Genomic DNA, 11,276 nt, shown 5'->3' with positions numbered 1-11,276 from the left:
GTTGCTAAGACAACCGAGGGGTTGACCCGAAACACGTGACGTTGCTAAGACAACCGAGAAGTTGACCCGAAAGACGTGACGTTGCCAAGACTACCGAGGGGTTGACCCGAACCACGTGACGGACGTTCTCCAGGCCGGGGTTTGTTGCTGTCAGAGATTTGCGACGCGGGCGACGCGGGGGAGAATTATCTGCCGAGTGCCGAGGAAAATCATGGAGCTGTCGGCGATAGGAGACCGGGTTTTCGCCGCGGAAGCCATCCTAAAGCGACGCGTCCGAAAAGTGAGGAGCCAGAATTTGCCGCTGCACTGCCCGGCTAGAGTAAGGGTCGCCTCGGTCGAGCGTCGGTGGCGAGTTCCGAGGCGGAGAGGAGCCCGTGATGACCAGGCCTTGCGTGCAGATATGTACCCGCCGCGATTCTTAGCCGCCCAGTGCAAACACTTCTGTCGTAAACTGGGAATATGAGCAGGCCTCGCGTAGTCGTTTAAAAGGTGTCGGTGTCGATGTCCTTCGTTGCCGAGCTGACCTAGGTTAGATTTGCACATGATTTATTGCAGCACTAAAGCAAACACGGGCTAAAAGGAACAGAGTGTTTGGCGTGCATCCATATCAAAATCAGTGTGTGTTGGCTAGCTCGGATCTTTGCGTGGTACCCCCACCAGCCATAATCTAGTAATATTTGGGCATTTGTGTCCTGTAGATTACTGGGAAATAGTACATGGTGGTGTGTGGTGTAAGGAAAAAAACGACAACAAATATGAATAAGATGTTGATGAGTAGGTCACAACGCCGTAAGACAGTCCCACTGCTTTAACATGATTTATTATGGACAGTTGCGTTGTCCATTAAAACGATCCTAGCGGCACAAAAAAAGTTATTCAGTAGTTGTTACACAACTATCGTTAACTCGCTGTTTTCTATTTTCTAGGGTCGTATTGAGTATCTGGTTAAATGGAAAGGATGGGCACTGAAGTAAGTATGAGGTCTATTAACGCTTCGGGGAAAAGGTGCTGACACGGGCTTCAGTGCTTTTCGTTACAGTGTCTGTACTTAGCTTTTCAAAGTCCGCCCTTTTCCCTTCAAAAATGATGGAACGTTTTAAAGATCACGGTCGTGGACTCTTCTAAACACCCACTGTCTTATTGGGCCTTCCTGCCATTGCACGGAAAGAAACCATCTGTATGGAAGGAAACGTCATGCTGTATCATTTTTGTGATTATATTATTTAATGAGCAATTGCACCATTAAAAATAAGTGCCTTGGAACAGGAGCCAAGATACTCAGTGTTCAGTAAAATAAGTTAAAACTTTGTACAAGTAGGCCTTTATTTATAGGAGGTTATATTTATATTGCAATGACTATGGGTGTATACTAATTACTAATACTAACAAGTTTTTGAGTATGTAATATAGTGTAATTTAGTTTTTGAGTATGTAATAAAGTTGAGTATACTCAAAAATCCACAATGCGGACTTAGAACCTGTCCTTTTTTGAGTATGGTTGGGATAGACACTATTGTCCCTTAATACAGTGCCTTTAATGTGTCACAGGCACAGCACGTGGGAGCCAGAGGAGAACATTCTGGACGATCGGCTCATCACGGCGTTCGAAAGAAAGTAGGTTCTCACTGGCAGTGTGCTTTTAAGTGTTTTAAAAATACTACAGCTTGTGTGGGAACACCTACCCTGTAGAACAGAATTGCACTCAGTGGAACAGGAAAGAAAACTGATCCCAGGCAGCAGTCCTTCTCTTGATGTTTGTTTGTTTAAAAACTTATAGTCTGCAGCCCTGGCTTCCATCCCTGTTGCACTCAGTGTGTATTTCCTTTGTTGTAGCTTTACCTTTTTTTTGATGATTTAGTTTTTCAAATTTCATTAGAGGAGTTAGCTGGAAACAGCTGGGCACTTCTGGTGCACCTGCGTTGCTAACAGTTTTGGGGTTCATACCACACTTTTTTAAGGGATGTAAAACGCAAAGCACACTACCTTTTTTCCCCTGTGGATTCATGCTGGGTTTTTTGATGACTGGATACGCGGCTCTTTGTTGTCAATCAGCTCTATTTAAGATAATTAGCAAGCAAGTAATATAATCTAACTATGACCTACAGACATTATCCAAAGGATTAAACACCAGTCCGGCATCTCATGTGCTGCAGCTGCCACTTTTAAAAATAAAGTTTACGATAATCTATCACATACCTTGCATGCTTATAACCATCATTGCATGCTTATAACCATCACCTTCAAATTCAGTGGTTTTGCACATTCAAAAACCTCATATGGGCATAGGTTTCTTGTGTGGCTTTAAGTGGCATTGATGCTTGGGAAAGGCAGGTGTGACACGTTTCTGAGCAATAAGTGAAATCTTGCAAGGATTATAGTTTTTTTAAAAAGGCTTGTATTACAGTTAGTTTTTTTAATATATATATATATATATATATATATATATATATATATATATAAGTGGGTTTGTACCTTATGTCTTTCACCCATTCAGTGAAAGAGTACAGGATGAACCCTGCCTTAGTACAAACCCCCAACTTAGCATGTCTCTTTGGAGTGTTCTTTTAACATGTCCTGTGGATATGCCGCTTCAAAGCACACTGCCTCTAAATGGCCCTGTTTACAGGACAGTAGTGCACACATCAAAGTAGTGCACACTTCAAAGGCAGGGCAGGGAACTGGGCTTGTGTCGGTTTCTCTCTCATTTCTGGACCAATGACAAGGTCCCCTGGACGGCCCGCTGTTCTTTCCAAGCCCGGCGGTGTTCACTTTTGAGTGTCAGGTCTTTCACACGGGCATGTCTCCACGGTGACACACTGCTTTTTTCCATCCTCACAGGGAGCGAGAGCAAGAGCTGTATGGCCCAAAGAAGCGGGGACCTAAACCAAAAACCTTTGTCCTCAAGGTTTGAGTTTCTCTTCATCCCACCTTCACTGGTTTTCTTCTTGAATGGGAACGTTTACTTTTACACGCATTTTCCTCTTTCTCAGCCAGGGCTGGTGTTAGTTTACTTGCCCTCTCTCTGCTGATATCTAGACAGACAGTTTCAGGGAATCACTGTGAGTTTCCTAGCGTGTGTTCCATGACATTGTATTCAAGGCTTATCTGCTCATCTGTAACCTCACGGTGTACACGAACCACAGAAGGCCCCTGTAAGGCATTTCTGCAGCTATCAAGTTCATGAAGGAAGAAATGCCATTATAGCCAGTTCTAACAGTTAAAGTGTGTTTACAGATGTGTGTGTGTGTAGAAATTATAAAATGCAGTACACTTTTTGATGTTACTGTATACACCATAATTCGTTTTGCGTCATGATTGATGTTTGTTTTAATATTTGCCCCTCCCCCAGGCAAGAGCTCAAGCAGGTGAGCCGTCATCACGAGGGTCCACCACTCGTCAGGCCCCTCCTCGCTCTTCCTCCTCATCTATAGCCCCTGCCAACCCTCCATCATCCTCGTCTTCATCCTCCCTGGCACCGACGCCCAGGTTGCACTCCCTGGCTGCCTCCCATAAGCTGAAGAAAGACATCCATCGCTGCCATCGCATGTCCCGGCGACCTTTGCCCCGACCCGACCTCTTGGCCAACCCAGACGGCTCCTCCTTTGCCTCCCGCCCCCCCATCTCGCCGTTCTCTGAGACTGTGCGCATCCTGAACCGCAGGGTCAAGCCGCGAGAGGTGAAGCGGGGTCGCATCATCCTCAACTTAAAGGTAATCGACAAATATGGCAGCGGAGGGGGCGGAGCAACCCACAGGAGGCCGGCACAGTCACACCAAGGGCGAGCGCAGATCCCGTCCCGGAACCGCATCATTGGAAAGAGGCAGGGCGAACTGCCCTACAGGCCTTTCCAGCCTCCCATGAAGATGCCCGGCTTCCCAATGTACGGTCAGCCATTCGGGCTCCAGCCCTGCCCCATGGTTTCAGTCAAGACTAGCAGAAGCGCAGGACCCACCACTGGGAGCAAAGGTGCGGGCAGAAACTGTGGCCCAGGCCATTCTTCAGCAGAGCAGTTCCAGTCGCCCCCTTCGCCCTCCAGCTCCAGTGGGTCTGAAAGTGACGCCCCATCTCTGCCCCAAATCCAGGCCACTCCCCCGAAGGCCCCGCCAGACTCTGCCCCATCCTCCCCTCCAGTACTGAGCCCAGAAACCCCGTCCCGAGCCACTGATGACCCTCAGAATTGTCCCAGTAGCGCCCAGCCTGGGTCTGTGTCTGACCCTGTGCCTTTCCTCCCCTCCTCCCCATCCCTATCCTCTTCCTCTCCTTCATCGTCGTCACCAGAGGACGATGATGAGAGGGCTCGGAATGTACCCCCTGCGCCCAAGGACGGGAAGTGGAAACCGCGGCGACGGACTCGGGCATCCGTCTCCAAGTCTGCCCGGCAGGGCGACGGCTCCCGCCCTTTGGCCGAGAAGAGTGCCCCGGAACGCGGCGACCCTGACTGGCGCCCCGAACGGGCACCCAGCTGTGCCAACGTGGTTGTCACGGACGTAGCCACCAACCATCTCACTGTTACCATTAAGGAGTTCTGCCAGCCTGGAGCAGGTTCGGCTGGTTCCGTGGCTTCTGCGCCCGCTTCTCCCTCCCACTCGGAGAACCTGACATCCTTCACCCCGTCTTCTGCCTAATCCTCTTCATCCACCACTATCAGTTCCTGTTTTGCCCAGTAACCCCTGTAAGAACCTGCTATAGAGATGTTAACCCCCCGTCCCCAAAAAAGAGTCGCTATCGATGAAACTGAAACGTATTTTTAAACGATGGAAGTAATCTGTAAGGGGTTGCACACACCTCCCCGATGTGTTCTTTTCAACTGCACAGACCCCCATTAGTACTAGATTCTAGTACTTTATCCGTTTTTGTTAGGGAGGTTTTCCAGTGACCCTGTGTTTCTGGACTCTTTGGTGTTGTCCCGCAGAAACCGTGCCTGCCTTGATGTGATTATGTGAAAACCTTAGCATGAGGTCACTCACACTCATGCGGGTGAGTGTGTGGCGCTCTTTTGTTTTCACCTCCAAGCCCTGAAAGTATGACAAATCCATCTGCGCAATACTATGAATATTTATGAGATGGAAATCGAGATGAGAAGGCGCCTAGGCTGATAGCTGAGGTCGTTTCCAGGATGGCAGGAAGTGATTACTAAAGATAAAAGTCTTCTTGCTTGTGGTGTTCGAGAGTTGGAATAAGTGGTGGAATACCAGTAAGTAGTTTTTTGATGTTTCGCCTGTCTGTCTTTAACACGCTTTCCTGTTAAGAATCTGTATTGTACTTCTTAACACTTCACTGTTAAGGTGCTTTACTGAACTTAACACTTCTCTGCTAAGAAGCTACACTGTGTTTTTAGCAATTGAGTTTTTAAAAAGTAGTATACTGAATTATTAACATTTCTACATTCACCTCACCATTTGCGTTCATAGATTAAGAGAACACTGTATTAATCCCGAAGGCAATTGCGGTTTTTGTATGTGTAATTCTGTACAGGAAATTACTGTACACGTGAGAAGTCCCATATCCAAGCTGCCCCTTTAGGGCTAGAGAGATTTAAACGCCGTCGTTTTTTCCGACGAATGTGTAACTGTTCGTGCCCAGCCTTGGGGTGGACAAGTAAGAAACACAGGGTCATCTTTTGAATGCGGACTGAAAGTCCTGCTTCACCTGAGGTACGTGGCGTCCTTGCATACGAGGACGCGGTTAGGACCGTCGATCTTTTGGCAGTGGCTGAAATGCAGGGTCACAGGTCCACCCTCCTGGGCCCGAAGTCCCGGAGGAGTTCTCTAACTGTTCCGCACGCATACACTCAAGCGTGTTTATACGCACATGCACAAATCAAAAGCTGCAGAGATGGCTGAAAGGACCTCATGCTCCACCTCTTCCCATGTTTTACTAACACATACGTCCACCAAGACTCTAAACTGCCAATTTAGTGAACATGCCAAGGACTGCATCTCAAGATCTCTACTATCCTGCCCTTTCACATACACACCGTTCCTCCTTCTAGAAAGCACTGGTACCATTTTCCGTCTAGACTAGTTTGTTTTTAGTGTTTTTTGTTTGTTTGTTTCACTTAATATTGCTGTTTCACAAAGCTAGTTTAAGAAGCTTGAAACAATTTTTTGTTTGTTTGGTTTTTCTCCTCCGTTCAACAAAGTTCTACCAGATGTGTCTACTGCCCTGGTGGATGAAAACATTCTTCACTTACAGCGCTCTTTGGACTGGCATGTAAACATTTCACGTACAGTGACGTCTGGTGGTGCTTCTTACAATTGTTCAGTGAAACCACTTCTGGCCCAGCTAGGTGCTAGCACTGTCACATCATCAGATCTGGGATCAAAGTGGTCCATTTAGTTTTCTATACATAATTACTGCTCATCTCTGCTAGCTAGCAGGGTAAAAATAATGCTTGTTAGGTTGTTTTAGCTTTTTTTTTTTTTCCCACAGAGCTTAAAGCTGAAATGCTAATGTGAATGTTACTTGTTCTAAGAGTTTGGGGTTGGTATATGCTCTCTTGCTTTGATCATTCTGAGCCTGGCCCAAACGAGAGCCGCATCATAACTCATGAACTCCTACTATATTTTTATTTTTATGGCTGCTCGACACAGAAGTTGTTGGTGAAGGTTTAGTGTATTTAATGAGTGACACCGATGTCATCCTCCTGTAGACCTCGGGGGGGGAGACTGTAACACTCCTGGTGGTTGCCGGAGTTCAGCATTGGAAGTTCATATGGCAGCTAGCTCGACTGCGGTGAAGGAGAGCGCTGGGTCAGATGCTACCGATGGACCTGCACCACTCTCGCCGCTTCACTCTAGAACCCGTTCAATGAAGCTGCAGGCGGCCCCAGACCTGCTCCGATAGGCCCCTGCTAATCTTAATGACTGTGCCTTTGGGAATGTTGGCCAGAGGATAGCGTGAAGGAACATTTCACAGGGTGGTAAAGGTGGGGGCGTGGCATAGACATGGCTGCATGCCCCCGTGCACTCTAAACTCGCTACGTTGGCAGTTTTATTTTCGCTTTATTTCGTTTTAGGGGTAATATTCTGACGTCACCTGTCTGCTTCAAGGCAGGTTGGCCCTGAGGTGTTGACAAACTCCTGATATTAATTAGCCAACGATCGAGTCTACCCTTCCACAGCACTGCTCTTCTGGTTTTAGACTATATTGTTCAGTTGTTCCCTATACAAGTTCCCCTACCCCATTATATTAGGACCATATGTGAAGTTTATCCCAGGACTGGGAGAATCGTACTCCCAACTACCTTCTCTGGTGCTGCCCCCTGGTGTTGGGCATCCGCATGTGGTGGGTCTTTACTATATTCAGTATATAACGCATGTGTTGCCTTCTGCTCCTGTGGTTTGGCCCTGCCACCCACAACTTGGGGACCCCTCCTCCCTTAGGAAGTGTTCCATGTTATCGTTTACCCGTTTGTACTGTGCTAGCGAACTAACTAGGAGCTACTGTGGCGTGAAGCGGCCCGTGATGCCGATTTGTCCTTGACCAGTAGCACAGCACCACGATATCCAGTGGCCTGCACTTTGGTTTTAATAGGGCTCCAGTTTCTGTTTGGATTGTAGCCACCAGGACCAGTAGTGGTGCCTGTGAGGAGAGAGAATTATTCTTATAAAAGGAAAAAAAAACGATTTAGACATAAATTGAACACCTTCAGATAACTAAAGATTATCTGGAGCATCTTGGTTAGGGATTTTTGGTTTTGTTGTTTTTTTTTGTGTGTATGTTTTAAATTTCCGTACTGTAGAAGTGATTATCAAGTGCCACCTTTCTTTTGTAGCCAGCGTTGTTCTATTTTAATAGTTTAATTTGGGTTTGAGAGAATGGAAAACCCAAAAACAAATATGTGTGATTATGAAATGTGTCTATGGTTTTATGTATAAGGTAAATTCCATTAATGAAGATGATGATGATGATGATGATGATATTGTGATGTATCTGATGCATGTTTTGCAAAACCTGATTGTACAGGTCATTCAAATGTCATTTATTGGTGTTGCTTTGTGTGTTCATCTTGTAAGATGCTTTTAATAAAATCCACCCCAAACATGTCATCAGTAATGTGTTTTCCTTATTGTTTTTGTTTTGTTTTTGTTTCTATGAATTCCTTCACAGTAAACGTCAGTGGCCAACTGTAGCCCAGCCCCTAAATGCACTAATAATACAATGAAATGATCATTCAGGTAAATGTATTGAACCGAAAAACAATTAAAACAATGTAGAAGGAAAAAAAACCTCAGGTTAAATACCTGCTCAGATACTGAGCTCCCTCTGGTTATCTTCATAGTCCAGGCAACTCTGTTAGCATAGGCACTGAAGACTGAAGTCCTGCTCTCTATCTGTGATACTTTCGGTCCAAAATACAACTCTAGAGTTTGAGTTTCGCAGGCAAGGCCAAAGCAGGCTGAGGCCGAGCTCAGCAGCAGTCGGTGACAGGGACGATCTTGGTAACAGCCGTGTCAGCCGTGTGCCTGTGCTCAGTTGGAAGGTGGCCCCTCTTTTCGTGGGAGTGGTTTGAAGGCGCTTGGTCCTGGCCTACCCATAATGCACTTGCAGCAGAAGCCCTTTACCCAGAGTCATGTTGGGCCCAGACATGGCAGGAGAACTCTGGATGGTTCATGGGATGCAGCTGTAAGGTAAACTGCATACTCTTGTCTTGGTTTACCAGTTCACAGGTTTTAAGGTAACTGTGGGAAAGCACAGAAAATAAAAGTAAATTACTGTGCTTTTTTGTGCAAGACATTACTGCTCTTTGGTCCTCAGTTGTGCTAGGGTTCCACACAAAGCTCTGTGTCTCTCCTAGTCCAGTGCATGTCATTGGCTGATGTCCCGACCCCTTGTGAGAGGAAGCAGAGCTGTTACACCAGGCAAAACACTTAGCGGCACAGTGCCTAATGTCCACCGGCAGAAACCACCGAACGTTATCCTGCAGCGACCCTTTGACCCCGAACACACACTGCCCTGATTGCAGCCACGTACACCTTGCTTCAGATGGGAGGATTAATCACAGTTGTTCATTGCAAGGCACTGCGGACAGTGTTTGGATGGATGAGTGCAAAAAATCGTACAAATGCATTCTCTGGTGTCTTCCACGCAACTATCTGAAATTTGGCAACTCAGATTTTCTATGATGTGCTTCTATAGGTGGAGGAGCGACTAGTCAAATGCCCAACATCGAAAGCTGTTTTAACAAGATAATTTCAAAGCACAAAAATGTCAAACCATTATATTAGCATGGGGGAAGAACACACGGCAGGCGTAAATTTGTGGATTCACTCTACAGAACAGTCATGTTAGTCATGTTACTCGGTCAGTCAGATGGACGCAAGCACAGTATATAAATGCTTCCTCGTCGATTATATATTACGTATATATCTGACTAAGTGAACATATTTACAGTTTAATTCACAAGTTTACAGATATAGAATTGTTTTACTAGGAAAGGCCAAGGAGAGGCTCTTGGTGGTTTCCATAGCAGCCAGTGGATGGGATGCCATGGCAACCTGGGATGACTCCTGCTTTCACCCCAGCTTCAGCTCCTTTTACCCCAGGACATTTACCTCCTACAGGAGGCAGCGTGTTGACTGGTAGTGAGAAGAGGTGCTGAACTACTAACTGCACTTCAGCAGTGAAATGGAAGATGAACGAGACCCTGAACACATGCTGCGAGCAAGCGGTTTTGTGCAGTGTATTAAATATCTGGCTGAAAATGGTGGAACTAGCAAATTAGAGAAATGACAAAATAATGCTACAATTTTAGGTGTAAGATTGTTCAAATAAAAGTATGTGTGGTTTGTGAATATGTGTGTGGGTTTTGCCTCTGTGACCCTGAGACTTGAATGTACTCTTTGTATACCTTAAATCCTTTCATCCCCTGCTGGCCTACTTGGGAAACCCCCAGTGCTACTGCTGGCCTGGATCTTTGTATGAGTTCTTTTGGATGCGGCCTCTCCTGCTGAGGACTCAGGACGCCCTGGCTTTTGAAGTCACGTGCTCTCCGTTCTTGGCTATGGCTTTTCAGATGCCCTCAGTCTGGACGGTAAAGAAACACAGCACAGCAATAATAATCTTAAGACGTCCAAAGTCAAAGGAAGGGTCTATCGCCGGGTCAGGTTTCAATCTTCCTGGAGCTAGGCTATCCCAAACTCCGCCTGAGATGGACTGGCCAGACTATTCTGAGCTGTACCTGCTGGGTGTTGACTGGAGCGTCATTATCCATTATATTTCTAAAAACATGGCTCAGAGCTGCTGTCATTTAATCTTTTTTTTTTTTTTTTTTACCCTCTGCGGGTCGAGCTTGACTGCTTTGGCAGGTTTCAGCCAGGAGGACGTCGGCCAGAGGAACATCTGCTCGGTGGTGAGGGACAACAGCTACCTGCACACGCAGGCCACACCAGTCACAGCTCCGCCTCTGAGTCACGCATCTTTAACCTTCTAAGGGCCTGTGTCATTTATAAATCATACAGAGAGGAATAGGGGCTTTTAATATTTAAAAAATATTCCACCAGTTTCTTTTTACTTCCATACAGTCACATGCATTTCTTTTCATCCAATCCTTCTTGGCTTTTCTGAACTAACGTGAGTTAATTCTTTGGGGAAATACATAAGGGCTGCTAACTTTTACAAAATGCTGTTAAAACACTATGGCATGTACTACCATACTGGTCATTTCTATGCATGTTACCATAATCTAGATTACAGTGAACAGTACTGATTAGGGCATTTCTATGCATGTTTAGGTGAATGTCAGCACATTTCATGACATTGTCTCTAAATTACATAATGACAAGCAGAATTACAAGTAATTTAGTGTCTTACATAATGACATAAGTGTAATGTAATGTCAGTGTTTGTGTATATTTTTTTCCCTGTAAAAATTATGATTCATGCTATTTCAAGACATTTATATGATTTTATAAATTGAGATTATTTTACTTCTGTGCATCTTTCAAGAAAAAAATCAAATTGGTAAAAGTGTCTAGAAAACATCTGAAAAATCTCATAATTATTATAATCTTATGAGAAATGTTAGATATACTGGCAATATTCATGATGGTTACGCTTAATTTTTTGTTGTGAACCTTTTATGACTGAAGGTCTCAATCAACTGATTAATACAATTAAAAATGGATTGTAGAACTGAAAATAGAGAATGCATTTTAATTAGTGTTTTTTCTTGACATGTTCAGTTAAGGTATGTTTTAGAACACACTAAGCTACTTCAATTAAAAATGTTACATTTCATGGTGAGGTCATATAATAAAATATAAAACCATTTTA

At 45.1% G+C, this 11,276-nt stretch overlaps 1 protein-coding gene across 1 annotated transcript; it reads left to right on the top strand.

Moving 5' to 3' along the window:
• Positions 1–86: 86 nt before the first annotated feature.
• Positions 87–8,048, top strand: cbx6a (chromobox homolog 6a). Its single transcript, XM_027023409.3, has 5 exons — positions 87–280; positions 927–970; positions 1,549–1,614; positions 2,839–2,905; positions 3,350–8,048. The coding sequence occupies exons 1-5, from the start codon at positions 212–214 to the stop codon at positions 4,622–4,624; spliced, it is 1,521 nt and encodes a 506-aa protein (XP_026879210.2). The 5' UTR covers positions 87–211; the 3' UTR covers positions 4,625–8,048.
• The last annotated feature ends 3,228 nt before the right edge of the window (positions 8,049–11,276 follow it).

Source organism: Electrophorus electricus, chromosome 23, assembly GCF_041902795.1.
Source record: "Electrophorus electricus isolate QZ-2024a chromosome 23, ASM4190279v1, whole genome shotgun sequence".
Taxonomy (NCBI): Eukaryota; Metazoa; Chordata; class Actinopteri; order Gymnotiformes; family Gymnotidae; genus Electrophorus; species Electrophorus electricus.
The sequence above is the reverse complement of the archived record's forward strand: the minus strand, read 5'-3'. Positions and strand labels throughout refer to the sequence as shown.

Bases quoted from the DNA above. Each gene is read 5' to 3' on its own strand.
- cbx6a (XM_027023409.3), top strand. From the start codon at position 212: ATGGAGCTGTCGGCGATAGGAGACCGGGTTTTCGCCGCGGAAGCCATC. The intron at 1,615-2,838 runs GTAGGTTCTCAC...CCATCCTCACAG, and splicing joins ATCACGGCGTTCGAAAGAAA to GGAGCGAGAGCAAGAGCTGT. The intron at 2,906-3,349 runs GTTTGAGTTTCT...CCCCTCCCCCAG, and splicing joins CAAAAACCTTTGTCCTCAAG to GCAAGAGCTCAAGCAGGTGA.